The sequence below is a fragment of the Gasterosteus aculeatus genome, chromosome 4 (assembly GCF_964276395.1).
Source record: "Gasterosteus aculeatus chromosome 4, fGasAcu3.hap1.1, whole genome shotgun sequence".
NCBI classification, from domain to species: Eukaryota; Metazoa; Chordata; class Actinopteri; order Perciformes; family Gasterosteidae; genus Gasterosteus; species Gasterosteus aculeatus.
The window spans coordinates 31,846,258-31,860,684 of NC_135691.1; the positions used below are offsets into that span (position 1 = coordinate 31,846,258).

Here is a 14,427-nt window from a genome sequence, read left to right on the forward strand (position 1 = left end):
ATACATGCAGTTTGGGGTTAATGTATTTATTAAGAAAAAAAACATCAAACAAAATACAGTGCAACAAAGAGTGTAAAAATAATCACAATCTGACTACTTATTATCGGTTTTAATATCCATTAAGCAATCACATTTCATGCAAAATATATTTATGCCACCCCACAACATGTCCCACATATTATGCACTCTCAAAATTCTAACCACTGTTTATTTCTGACTACAGTTGAGCTGCAGTATTTTAGTCTGTAGCCTACTTCTTCCCCCACTCCAAATTCGGATCAAAGTCTGTTTGAAGTTCAGATTCAACATTTCCGACGCCCCTCGAAGGCAGCATCAGCTGCGTTAACGCTACGCTGACGTGTCGAACCTCTTGCTCCGGAAGACTTTACTTCAACTTGCCCGTGCGGTCGCGAGCCTGCCCCGTTCGCTCCCATTCATTCCGCTCTCCCGGACCCGGAACGAGTTCGACGTGTGTGTGCATGCATGGCAAAGTGTGTTTCCGGTATAACGTGTGTGTTGATCGTCGCTCAGCCTTTTTTCCTCTTGGCTTTCAGTAGAAGACTCCCAGCTCCCTGACCTGGTCACCCCTTTTTAACGGCGTTGTATCTCAAACCAGTGGACATGGCATCTGTTTCGGCACCGAGTCAGGCTGCCCCTTCTCCGGCTGCTTCTCTGCAAAGAGGAATTGTGAAAATGGTAGGAATCCCATCATAAGAATATGTTACCCCCCCTCCCTCCCTGCGAGTCTGGAGTATATGGGCATACAGCTAGTTAAGTTAGCCAAGGGGTTCATGGACGCTGACGTTTCACTTAACGTCACCGTCTGTTGTCATACAACACGAATGGAACTGATTCTGCCACATGCATGCAGCTGTCTGTTGAATACCACCGCTGGCAACGTGTCACTTAACAACTGTCACTGACATGTAGCCCACCTAGCTGCGGCAGCCTGCCAGCTAGCATTAGCCGCGTTGCTACAACAATTGCTAGCATGCTAATGCGCTGAATCCCATTGACGTTAGCACATGTTTGCTATCATGCTAGTTGGTTGTAGTGATTTAACCAACGTTTTGAGCTGAGCTGTCCAGCGTATTAAAATACGTTACGCCGACAAAAGGAACCGAAGTTGTTTTAAGTTGCTTTTAGTGGAATTTCTACCACAGTTTACCAAAAACTTTAACATCGTAACTTAACAGTATTGCTAGCAGATGTTCAGTTTCCCAGCTATTTGGCTGGCTAATTGCTAGCTATTAGCGTTTATTTTCCAGAAACCTGTGTCTTTATGAATAAAGTCCGCGGTCTGTACTGCTACTGGCCGCGGAGGAGACCGTGTTCACGCAAGTCGAAGTCATTCAAGCGACTGGCCATTTCTAAATGAGTACTTAGCCAAGTAGCGTACGAGCTAGCCCCCGAAAGCCTCAGCTAACGTTAGCTAATATCGTTTTTATTATTGCTCCTCGCAACATTTCCTGTAAATGCAATTGCGTCATCTTTCAGCGTTTTGAAGCACCGGTTTGTTGGGAAATCTACTATCATGTGCGCTGGTTAATGTGTGGATACATTCCTCGAGTCACATATTCTCTCCCCCCTCCTTCCCTCTCCCTCCCCCAGTGTGCTGCATAGAAACCGACCACTGGAAACTGACACGTAGCTACAACTTCTCAAGCCCCCGCGAGCTCCCACTCAGCTGGGCTGTGTGAGACCTCTGCGTGGTCCGGTCCTTGATTTCGGTTTATCTATAAAACAGCGAGATAAGGTTCAAGGTTAACAGAGTTTCTATTCGTTACTATGTATGCATTCATTGCATAATTTTAGTTCTGCGGTTTGGCCCGAGGTCGGTTGGCTGAGCAGACCCACGCTTGTCTCCTGCGTGCCACCACGACCCAAACGGACCGGCACACTAATACAACCTACTGTGTGTGTATGTATGTGTGTATGTGTGTGTTAGTGTTGGTAGGGGAAGTGTATTGCCACAGGCATTGGAAGAAGGGCTGCTTTTAGAACTGTGGCCACTACAGTAAACTGGTAAACACTCCCCCCCCCCGGGGAAGTGATGATGTGCGTCGGTTACACTCTGGTGGGTTGTTACTGAAGGCACGGAGAGATTTGTCAACCATCTGTCAGTGCACCATTTTCTGAGTCGTTGGATTCATATAATTTGGGTAGAATTGGATTTTAAATAAACTTTCACACGGCCCACACGATTTAAATTTATAGGAGGACCTGCATTGATTGCCCTGATCTAATGAAGTCAACTCTGCGCCTTGAGAATGTTGATCAAGGAGTTGAGCAAAGCCCTGTAGTACCCTCCCCCACCCCAAGTGGAACTTTTGGTCCCTTTTGCAAACACAGAAGTGCACAGGATGCCCTTTTCATTTTTTCATCCCTGGCCAGTGTGTAAAAATAACAACAACCGGTCACTTGCCAGCCAGGTCGTGGGCAAATGCTGGTGATCAGACGGAAGACTTTATCTGACCCACATCTTAGATCAACAGCCCCCCTCCCCCGATGATGCTCCCCGCAGACACCCTGGAGAGTCCGCAGATAAAAGCTGTTTGCTCAGATTCGTGTAAATGCCATGGTTGTCAAACCCAAGAGTAGGTTATCTTTTCAGATTTGAGTGACAGACTGTCTCCACGGCAACGAGTAGTTGCTTTCCCGGCGGCACAATAGCTTTCCGTGCTACTCTGACATCAAGATTCATCAAAATCTCTTTTCTTAACTGGAAATGGATTCGCATCTCCTGAGCGTGGCTGTGATAATGACCCGTTCTAATGTCTTTTATTTGTCATTACTTTACAGGTGTCGTTGTCTGCTATTTGCTCGTGGCTCGTGAACGGCACAGTGTGTTGAAGATGGCGTCTGCGCTTGCGGGATAAATAATCGTTCTGTCTCTCCCCCCCCCTCCCCCCAGGTCTTGTCGGGCTGCGCCATCATTGTCCGGGGCCAGCCGCGAGGCGGCCCCCCCCCGGAGCGTCAGATCAATCTCAGTAACATCCGAGCTGGGGCCATGGCCCGCCGAGCCGCCCAGGGCCAGCCCGACAGCAAGGACACCCCCGATGAGGTGAGCGGTCCCGTCGCCATGCGTTTGTTTATGTTTATCTGGGTGTTTGGCAAAGGCAGAGCAAGGTCCCGCTAAGTAGCCCCACTCCACTCACATGATGTTCCAGTTTGGAGGGGGTCTGTGTCTTCAGTGCAGGAGGGAAAATGTGATAATGCCTGATTTCAAATGATGTCAACATGTAAAAATGCTAAAAAAAAATGATGCTTTAAGATGCCGGCGGTAGTATTCATCACAGCCAGATGTTCTGCGCAAAAGAAGAAAGAAAACCTAAATGTTCGAGACTGACATTTCTGATTTACTATTTCTGAAACAAAAGATAATGTTGATTATTGCAGCTGTCAGTCACTCCTAGTTGTCCTCACTGAAAATACGCCTCATTAGCAGTTCTTGGTCAACTTTAGGGGGCATTCATCTAACATTCCTGTCTTTATCGCAGCCGTGGGCCTTCCAAGCCAGAGAGTTCCTGCGGAAGAAGCTAATCGGCAAAGAAGTGTGCTTCACCGTGGAAATCAAGACGGCTTTGGGCAGGGAGTACGGGATGGTCTACCTGGGCAGAGGTGAGCATTTAAAACCTCCCACCTGTAAAAACTGATTTATTTAAATTTTTATTTGAACATCCACGCTCCTGATCACCAGCCGCTCCAACTAAACACAACCGACCATGACTGACTACTGTGTAAATGTAACCGCGTAGCTCCTGGGCTAAAAAGTTCTTACATTGTTTTTCTCCTTTCAGACACGACGGGCGAGAACCTTGCTGACACGTTGGTGACGGAGGGCCTGGCCACCGTCCGCAGGGAAGGAATCAGGGGGAACAAGTACGATCTTTCGCTCCACGCCAGCTGTAGCTGTTTTTCTTTGTTTGTCGACATGACTGGTTTCTATGCCAGCGCGACGCTTTGGATAAGCACGGAAAGGGTTAAACCCCGTTTTGAAACTGCCACTTATGCCTCTGAAGGTCCCGTTGGCCTTTCCGTCCATCACTCCGCTTTTGGTGGGATGCGTGTAGGTTCCATCTGTTGTGCGCAACGGTTTTTAATCCACTTTAGCAACGCAACATGTGACCGTAATACTTGCCTCTCTGGGATTTACAAATGATTACATATGAGCTTCTTTGGCACGTCTTTTGTTCCCCGTGATCCTGTTGGCCTGGCTGACCTAAAGGATGTTGCCATACAAGAGACTGATGCTATAAGTGATTACGTCAAAGACACACACACACTCACAACCGGTGAGAAGTAAATATTTTTGGCACACAATGCTCTTGGCTGAGCAGCACAACACTTTTAAATCCGCGAGGAGCTCCACACAAGTCCTCCGCCAGTGGGCCGTAGAGAATTGAGACGGATCCGTGGTGTCCCAGATGGTGGCAGTGTTGCCCCGCTGCAGCAGCGACGTCCCTCAGGAACCCGCTTCTGCCACATTGCCCTCACACAGTAAACCCCCGCCCCCCCACCCCCTTCCTACAGATAAAGTTGCACAACCAGCGCTGTCTGACAAAGTACTGTACATCCCCCCCAGTGGCAGTATTTGCACATTACACCCATTAAAAGCAATTTGACTCGTGCTGCTACATTCATATCTTCCGGCATTACGAGCGCTGATGTGACTATTTGGCCGCTAACGACCCGTTGCGAGCATTCGGTGTGCAATGGCCCCAAACGAGCGCTAATGTAAACGGTGCTTTAAGTGTAGGCAGACATCATTTGGCCAAAGGGGAGGCCCATTACTCAGTGAGGACTTAAGGCCTTTGTTGTTCCCCTCAGTGCCCTGGCCTCCAATATCATTACCCCCCCGTCTCCCCCTCTCGTGACCGGCCACGTTGATCGCACTAACAAGGAGGGGATTGTAATTACGGGACGATAGAACGAGTGCTGAGCAGCGCACACACACACACACACACACACACACACACACCAGACGACGCACACATTTCTGTCCCTTAATGCAGTTAACACTAGAATATGTTTCAATAATCAAACAATGATCTATTTTTCACACGATGAATTGCTTTGTAAGTCATTTTGAGCCAATGAAATCCCCTTGAATCGTTACATTGGACCAGAGGATTCATTCCGAGTAGCTTCGCTGCACAAGCGACCTTTGGGAGAACTGGATTTTCCTCGCTGTTCACTGAACGTCACAGAACCGTGTTAGATTTCTCCGGCAGAACTCTTCTCCGCACCCAATCAGCGCCGCGTGGTTTCCCCTCCATTCATTAGTTACACCGTGGGGAGCTTTCCTCCCTGCAAGGTCATAATCCGGACCGCTCCAAGGACTTTGATACTGTTGATGTTTTCCATCGTGAACCGTGTTGAAATATCCTCTCGTCAATCTTAAAGTTAAACATTTCAGAATTCTGGGGATTTCCATAAATATAAATAAAATATGCTGTATGTCCGGTGCACTGACGTGTCAGGAGCCAGAGAATGGGTCAGAATCCTCGGCCACGCCCACAGCCAGAGGTTTACTGAACGGCCCCGCCCATCAGAGCAGGAGGGCCGCCACGTCACCATGGCGATCGACTCAACGCTTCCTAATCCTCCCGTTGCTCCTTGTCGTCTTCTAACCGGAGCCCCACCGGAGTGCTAGTTGTCAGGCGTAAACGCCCGAGGGGAATGAACTTTACCCCCCCCCCACCCCCCTCCCACTCCCTGCGGTCACGCACACGATGGAACAAGATTCCACGCCATCTCCGAACTGTAAGACAACAGCAAGCTGAAGTTCAACATTTCTTTTTAAAGTATTTTTGGTTGTGCAAGGCAGCCACACAGAGATGAAAGACGCAGCCTCCAGTGTGTTGAAATAGAAGAATATACAAGTGTTTCTCTTTCTTGGCCGTTCCTCCTCCAGTAGCCTTCCTCGGTATTGTTGCACCTTCTTACCCATCGATGTCGGCGTGTTGGTTTCAAGCAACGCGTCTGTGCGAAGGCGTCACTGACCTGGAGAAAAGAAATCGCAGCGCTTTTGGAAGACGTGGATAAGTCCTCTATCGCCTGCCTCCACACACACAGGGATTTCTATTTATCTCGCTCTGCGTTCGCTCTTCTGGTGGCGTTACAATGTCAGCGTTCCTTGATTCCATCGTCGGGTTTCTCCTCTCGCTCTCCGTTCCCGTTCAGTTGCCTCAATGCTAAGTAGCTTAAACGCAATCGACTCCCCGCAGAAAAGTTCCACTCTTGCTGCCCTGTAAGCAAGAAGCCGCTTCGATTTAAATCTGGTGCTGTTTTTCCAAATCAGCGTAGAGGGCGAGGGGACCTCAGCGCCGGCTTTTCCGGCGCGGGTCCAAAAGTCAAAGTGGGAACACGGCAGCTGGAGAAAAGGACACGCGTGTGCGGTACAGATTGCAGAGGCTGATTTGTGATTTTGGGCCGTAGAAAACATTTAGTATTGATTTGTGCGCGTCGCGTTTTAATGGAGAGACACTTTGTTGCCTCTCTGAAGCAAACTCTGTCTTTAGGCAGCAAGATGTAAAAAAAACAAATAAAAGTCACCGTCGCCGCTCAATCAGGCGCCCTTTGATTCTAAACAGAAGCCTGTTGGCCATTTGAAGTAATGAATATAATTAAAGTTGTACAATGGCACTAAAAAAAAAAGCATTAGGCTGCACAATTTAGGGAGCCGGCATGGAATTAATTGTGGCGTTTGTAGCCAGCTGCGTGGAGGCTTCTGAAGGAGCCGTCAAACACTGTTATTGTCTCTTCACAGAATCCTCGGGTACATTTTTTTGTTTTTTTTCTTAAACAGCAGAGCGGTATGTCAAGACGTGCCGCCCTAAGCTTTGAACGTGTACACAACTAATGTTTACTTGCATACAACAGCAGCAGCAGCAGCAGTAACCCTGAGCCCGTCGCGATGGAGCTTCTGAGACCTTTTGCATCCGCTGCGAGCATCGTAGTTCTTGTGATGCCGAAACCGCATCGAAGCAGCAGCCATACACGAGTTCATTTAAGACGCTGCCCTACTTGCAAGTCGCTGTGATCCGGGAGATTGTCAATGAAGTTAGAAAAAAACATGTACGGCAAACCCATGGTGACGAAGATGCTCGTTTAACATTGCTTGGTATTAGCATGTCGCTAAATACCCAACTGAGATCTGCTCATGCCGCTGTGAAAAAGGAACCTGCCATCGGCACCTGCCGTTCTGACAAAGGAACCTTCCAACGACCACTTTCGCACTCGGCGTCACTCCAAAGATGGGGCGAATATTTGTTCCATATTTACTACTACTTTTACATGCTTCGTCAAAACAATCTCACTTTTACTCACCATCTACACCATCGTATCCCTTTAACAGCTGCACAGTCTGTGTTTTTCGCTTTTTATTGTGTCTTAAACTCTGCCTGTGTGTGTGTGTGATCAGTCCAGACCAGGCCAGACTCTGTGATGTGGAGGACCAGGCTAAAGCCTCCAAGAAGGGCTTGTGGAGTGAAGGCGGCGGCGCGCACACCATCCGCGACCTCAAGTACACCATAGAGAATCCACGCAACTTCGTTGACTCCTTGCACCAGAAACCTATCAACGGTAATGGTTTGTTTTCTTCTTCGGGGGGCAGCTTGCAAACATCCACACCGAGGACAAAAACAAAATCTTCCATGTTTTTTTTCTGGGGTTTGATTGAAGGTGTTTTGTTTGTTAATTAATGCCGGCTTCAGGGCGTTTAACAACACGGGCTTTATCGCCCCTCGCCGGCTCGTTCTCTCCAGTCTCTCGTCCCGCACCCTACCGGAGTCGTAATGTGCCCCTCCATTCATTTCCAGGTGACTGCCCTTTAACAGCGGCTCAGCTCATTTCACCACGCTTTAATTGAATGGGGAAATGAAGAAATGCTCGTTCCTCGTTCTTACTACTCACGAGAGGCTGTCTGTGTTGCTTTTATATTAGGCTGAAGCTTCAAATTGCTGTGGTTGGGGAAAAAACACAAAAAAACCACTGAGTACCACCGTTTGTCTCATGTGCTGAGGCAGACGCACAACAAGCACACACGTCATACACAGAAAGCTGGTGCGTGGAGATTTGAGAGAACCCATCACCAAAACAGTATTTATTCACACCCTGTAGAATTTCTTAAACCACAGAGGTCGACAGCAGCAGCAGCCGAGTGATGTGATCTGTGGGGAAAATAAATACACGTGACTCCTCAAAAGCTGTCCCATTGAAGTTGTGATATCTTGCACATATATGCGAGTCTCATCCGGGCCGACCGCGGAGCTGTTTTTATGGGCCGGCTCACATGAAAGTATCACACATGGGGTTTCTCCGTGGATGCCGAACTGATTCAGCCCTCTCTACATTTTTCAGTGTGAAAGTAGAAAATTAAAATGTATGCTTTCTTTCTTTTTTCTTTGGTAGTAATATAGCACCGCTAAAAATAATCCCATATTTAACCAGTGAAATATTGTTTCAGTTGTTCTTGTTTTGCAGATCCATGCTGACGCCATTTTTTTCCTCTGCGAATGTTCTTTCCGGCTCATAATACTCACAGGCTTTGCGTTCTCCTCCCTCCCTGCAGCCATCATCGAGCACGTGCGAGACGGCAGCGTTGTTCGTGCCTTGCTGCTCCCCGACCACTACCTGGTCACTGTCATGCTTTCTGGAGTCAAGGTAATTGCCGCCTGCTCGCTCGCTGCCTTTACCGATGTGCTGGAGTGTAACCATGGAGCCGATTTAACCAGCTACCTTCACAGCGCCAGTGAGGAGCTTAATAAATAGCAAACGGCATCAGATGGCTCTCCAGATGTAGATGAAGGAGGACCAGTAAACCTCCCCATCAGTCTCTTTTATAAAGCTCAGATTTGCCATCCAGCCGTAACAATTGCTTTGTTTTCTTCACATAAAGATGGAACATCCGTATCAAGGCGTTCTTTGTCTTATCCTTCTAAAGCTCGTCTGCTCGTGGCTCCTGATGCGTTTTTATCTCTCTGGTGTTTCGCCACGCTCAAAAGAAAATACGGGATGCATGTGCAGCAAGGTGAAATCGGTTAAAAGTGGATAACAGGATAATAACAAAAAAAGTGGATGTCATCAAAAGACACAGAACCTTCTAGAGGCGCTGGTTGACTGCTGGAAATCTCCGTAGACTCCACGCGTGCCGCTCGGACCCGTTTGAACACGTTTCCCACCGGATTGAGGCTATTTACTTCATCGTTATTCTGTCGCCCCCCCCCCCCCCTCTCCCTCCTTTCTCGCCAGTGCCCCACGTTCAAGCGGGAAGCCGACGGCACGGAGTACCCGGAGCAGTTCGCGGCAGAGGCCAAATTCTTCACAGAGTCCCGTCTGCTGCAAAGGGACGTTCAGATCATCCTGGAGAGCTGCCCCAACCAGATCATCCTGGGCACCATCCTTCACCCGGTGAGGAGAGAAACACAACCGCGAATCCCGTCCGCCTCCTTGACTGCCTCAGTCTCATCTTCTTTTTTTTTTTTTTGCTCGCCGTTATCAGAACGGCAACATAACAGAGCTCCTGCTGAAGGAAGGCTTCGCCCGCTGCGTGGACTGGTCCATGGCCGTCTACACCCAGGGGGCGGAGAAGCTCCGAGCCGCCGAACGGTACGCAAGCAGACGCCGGGCGCTTCAGCCGGACGTGAAACTTACGAGGAGCTGCGCAGGGAAAAAGTCGTGTTTAAAATGGTCTCATCCGTGCACTTCAAGAAGCGCTTTATTCAACGGTGGTGAATTATTAAATTCTGCGAAAAGAGAAGAGTGGACGTGTAGAATGTAATTGGTTGTGGGGAAAGCAGTGAGTGGATAAAAGACAAAATAAATTGAGGATGTGAAGAGTCTTGGGGTAATACAATAATTATTTATATGGAATGTTATGCATACGAATGCTTGTCATGAACGAGGCCGCTCTTCCGGCCCACAATCCATCATGGCTGCAGTAACTGTGGCTTAAGCATCTTTGGGGTTTTTTGCAGCGTAATGGGCTTTTTTCTCCAGCCAAACGGATCATTGTTATCCACTCGACTGCCCTGCGTGTCTCTGGCTGATGTCGAGGACGACCACTGATGGTCATGTGACCTTGTTCTTGTACAGATCCGCCAAAGAGCGAAAGATCCGCATCTGGAAGGACTACGTGGCCCCCACAGCCAACTTGGACCTGAAGGACAGGCAATTCGTAGCCAAGGTGAGGCCCCGATGCCGCTTTTATCTTGTGTGTGTGTCTCTGTCTAATTGGCACTTTTTCTTTGGCCCCTAACATAATGATTTTCAATTTGGATTGTCCTGCTTTTCCATTGAAAAGGCCCCCCTTCTCTTTTGGACCCCAGAGAGAAAGCAGCAGCGAGGTACACGGCTGTCAGCGTGACGCACAGACATTACCCAGCAGCAGCGGGCCTTTGCCTCCGAGCCCCCCCGCTTCCCCTCACCGCCGCGCCGAGCCTAGTTTTCCCCCAGCACCGCTCCGGTGCTCCTAACAAAATAAAAAAGAAATACCTCTTACTTTCACATTTGTGCCCCCCACCCCACTGCATAAAAAGATAATAAAACAAAACAAAGAATCCTTCACTTAAGGCGCCGGGGAAGGATGCTTAACGGCTTCCTCTTAAGCGCTCCCCAGTCAAATCAGGGCCAAATGGCCGGGCGTCTGCTACCGCAGAGCCCCCCCCCCCCCCACCACCAACCCCCACTACCCAGCGGACCTCGAAAGCCGGGAGCGAGAGATCTCGGCTGAGGAGGTTATTGGCCCGGGTCCTCGGGAGAGAACGAGTGTCCTTAGTATTAAGCACACACGAGTGCACTCTCTCCTAGTTCCTTCCAATCACATACTGACTTATTGGGGGTGTCCGAGCTTTAACGTGGCAAAGCTGCTCTGGGTCTGAAAACATCAGCGTTAAATCCGTCCCCCACTGTGTGCATCTATAATGATGACACGTGCACGCCACCCTTCGATGTATATATATATAGATTTTTTTTCTCTAGGAATGAACAAACTGACTTTAATGCCCCCGTCCTCCCCACAGAGTTTGGCTTTTGTCCGTGTTTCCTCCCTGTGCTGACCCTGAACTTTTAAGACCCTGAAAAATTCATGGCTAGCCTGAGGGTTACATAAAAGGTATTGCTTTGGAAATCTGCTTACGGGATGAGTTTGATAAACTGCACACACCATAAGGAAGGCGCAAAAAAGAAGAGGGAGAAAAGAAGCCCATGCGTATGAATATATTTTTTCCTGAGTCAGAAGGATGAGGCTCGGGAAAGGATAAAACATCTATATTATCAGTGTGAGCTGCTCTCAGATCCCTCTGAACGCCCCCCCCCCCCAAATGAAAGATGCCTGTGTGCGGGCAGTGGGGGTCATTTTGCAGGGAAGTCTGCTGCGTGTTTGAAAGAGGCTGAAAGCAAGTTCAGCGAGAAATGGGAACTTTTTAAAATGTTTTATTATTGGTGGCCTGCCTCTGGTGTCCTTGTGGTAGCTGCTGATGCCCCTCCACCTTTTTTCTAGAGATGAGTACATATTGGACAGGCTACCCCCCCGCCCCCACCTCCTAATGCCGGTTCCCCCGTGCTATTTGTCGGCACCTAATACCAAGATGCACCCGACTCTCCCAGGGACACACACATCCATCCATCCATCAATCCCATCATCATGCACTCCGCTCTCCTCGTCCACTCCACTCTCACTTCTTGTTATGTGAGTGACGGATAGAGTGGAGAGGCTGAGCGGGTCCAATTCCCACAAGTCAATCCTGCTGACGAATCTTCCCCCTTTTTCTTTTTTTGTTTTTGGACTCTGTCTCTGTCTGTCTGCTGGGACCGGCACAGCGGATGTAGGCCATGCCCCAGTAGGCTTCCTCTCTCCTCATCTCCTCTCCCGGGTAACCATCAACCTGAGAGGTGATGGATAAAAGGTGATGGGGTGTAAACCCCCCCTGTACCAGCCCCTTATCTAGCTTGTCACTGTCGCTTTAGGACGACCACATCGATAACGATTTGTGACGCCTGAGGATCGTATGATGAGAAATAACAGCTTGTAAAATGGTACAAAAATAGTCAACATTTAAAAGGCTGAGCTTTGATAACACAGATTTGTATAATAATCCTAGAAATGCAGTTTCTGGCCTGTGTTGGGAGTAAGAGGTGCGCCGGTGCCTCACAGCAATGCAAGGAGAGCGAATAGCAGACTTCAACAATGGTTAAAAGGGAAAGCGATGACACGCGCGGCCACGCTGTCTGCACCACTTAAGAGGAGTCGCACAGAATGCTTACAAGGTCCGACGGCTTCTTCAACAAATTAAAAAGTCTCACAAAGGCCATATTGGCTTGTGCCCCAGTTAAAAATCGGCCGAGCGATTTAGAAAAGTCTCTGGAGACTATCGGCACCTGTCCCCCCCGGACAGTGTCCTTCGCAGAGAATCACCCTGTGGTCAGCGCTCCGTCCCCCGGTCTCCGGTTTATTTGAAATGGATCCGGCCAAGAATCCTCCCACGTCGCCGTGACCGATCTTCGGCCACTGCAGATGTCGTGTCAGCCGCGGGCAGAAGGTGGCAGTAGATCCCTACTCTGGGGGGTCTGTGGGAGAGGGGGGAGGGGGGGGGGGGGGGCGGCAGACCCAGTGAGTCACGCTGCCCGCCTATTTGTCTCCTCGGCCGGCTCACTCGACCCTCGTGGCAGCTACTTTTGCAAAGACTTTTTTCCCCCTTTCTCTCCTCCATCTTTTCCTTCCGCCTCTGTTCTTGTGATATTTGCTGAGAGATTACACCCCCACCCCCATCTCTCTTTTGCTCCATCTTTCTGTCCCTCTATCTCGGGCCGCGTCTTGCCTCCTCCGGCTGATAATTAGCCGCTAAATGCCGAGCCGCTTTCTTCTGCTCCTACCACATTCTCTCTCTCGCTCTCTCTGTCACTATTTATATGGGCAGGCCACGAAAATGACCTTGTTACGGCGCGAATGTGTGTAAGCCGCGTGCACGTATGTAACGACGCCGTGCACACGCATGCTCGCACTTGCTCTTGGCGGCCCCTCCCGTCCTGGCCCCCCTCTCTCTCTCCCACTCAGCTCGCCGGTTAGTATGTGATGTATTTCGGCCGCTGTGGCGGACGGCCTGTTTAGCACGCCGGGGCCGGTCTAATTTATTTTCTCTGGTGACAAATGCGACGGCAGTCTGACTTGCTTTCACTCGACTAATGAATCTCCCAAACAGCCTTTAATACACCTGGATTTGTGACTCCCAGTACACCCCCCAAAAAAAAGATTCAACCTTATCTCGAACTCTGAAGGGATCTTTCTGGTTATCTTTTGCACACACAGTCTAGATTGTTCATCTCTCCGTTTGGGGGCCTGAGCCACCGCCTACGTCTCGGCCACAGTGTGAGGGATGACTGCGCCCATGTGGGTGGCCACCCGTGCGGGGAGATTGATTTCCCCGGCCTGTCGGCAGCGGCCTGCTTAAAAGGCCTCGGGGTCGTCGGGGAGCCTCGTCCGTCTCCGCCACGTTGCCCCCTCCCTCCTCCGCCCGCTTTACGAGGGTGCGGCGGCACACGCAGAAGATCGGGTCGAGTTCCCGACTGCAGGCTCGCACAGGTGTAGCTTTGAATACCCCCCCCCCCCTCCCTATAAATTGAGGCGGCTGCCTCTTGGTGCGGAGGGAACTAACATCTAAATGCCAAACATAAATTAGTCGGTGTCTTTAGTTGCACTCGTAAAGGTCTCCGGAATGAAGTGCCGCCAGCCGTTTGTCGGCCAGAGGGCGGCGTGATGCTCCGCCGGTCTGTCTTTAACGGGATGTTTGTGTGTTTTTTAAAGTACTGTCTCCCCCGATACCCCCCCCCCCCCCAGACGGATAAACGTCCTCGCTCTGTCCTCCAAAAACCTCGTGCCGGCCGCCACGCCCGAGCTCGCCTGTCGCCTGTTTACTGGAGTCCCTCTTTCTCACCTGGCTCCCGGTGACTGCGCTCGATCGGCACTGTCACTCTCCCTCCGCCCCCGAATAGATCTCTTCCCCTCCATTTATCCTTCCCCTCATCCTTCACTTCCCATCTCGCTTCCAGTCGATCTGCTCGCTCACTCGCCAAAAAGCCAAATGCAACGCCAGTCTTATTTATTTTTTCCTCCACTACTCTCGTCCATCTTGCAGCGGTGGGATTTGTTGTCCTCTTTTCAGATGAATTCATGTTTGTACGTTTACGTTTATTCTTTATTCCCTCCGTCCCCCCCCCAGGTGATGCAGGTGGTCAACGCCGACGCCGTGGTGGGAAAGCTCAACTCTGGAGAACTCAAGACCATCCACCTGTCCAGCATCCGGCCCCCTAGGATCGAGGGAGAGGTGAGACCCCCCCCCGCCCCCCCTCAATGTCCCATCAAGTTCACCGTGCTCCTCGTGCACGCGTGCGCTGTATGCGCGTTACACGTGATGGGACATTAACAGT

The 14,427-nt window shown here is 50.0% G+C and overlaps 1 protein-coding gene across 1 annotated transcript in view; it reads left to right on the forward strand.

The window, feature by feature from the left end:
* Positions 1-329: 329 nt before the first annotated feature.
* snd1 (staphylococcal nuclease and tudor domain containing 1) overlaps positions 330-14,427 on the forward strand; it is a 113,349-nt gene continuing 99,251 nt past the window's right edge. The window contains exons 1-10 of the mRNA XM_040172875.2: positions 330-696; positions 2,915-3,064; positions 3,501-3,621; positions 3,801-3,882; positions 7,427-7,587; positions 8,576-8,667; positions 9,256-9,414; positions 9,506-9,612; positions 10,099-10,189; positions 14,220-14,324. Of these exons, the coding sequence (XP_040028809.1) occupies positions 622-696; positions 2,915-3,064; positions 3,501-3,621; positions 3,801-3,882; positions 7,427-7,587; positions 8,576-8,667; positions 9,256-9,414; positions 9,506-9,612; positions 10,099-10,189; positions 14,220-14,324 (1,143 nt within the window). The 5' untranslated portion in view covers positions 330-621. The remainder of the gene's footprint in view (positions 697-2,914; positions 3,065-3,500; positions 3,622-3,800; positions 3,883-7,426; positions 7,588-8,575; positions 8,668-9,255; positions 9,415-9,505; positions 9,613-10,098; positions 10,190-14,219; positions 14,325-14,427) is intronic.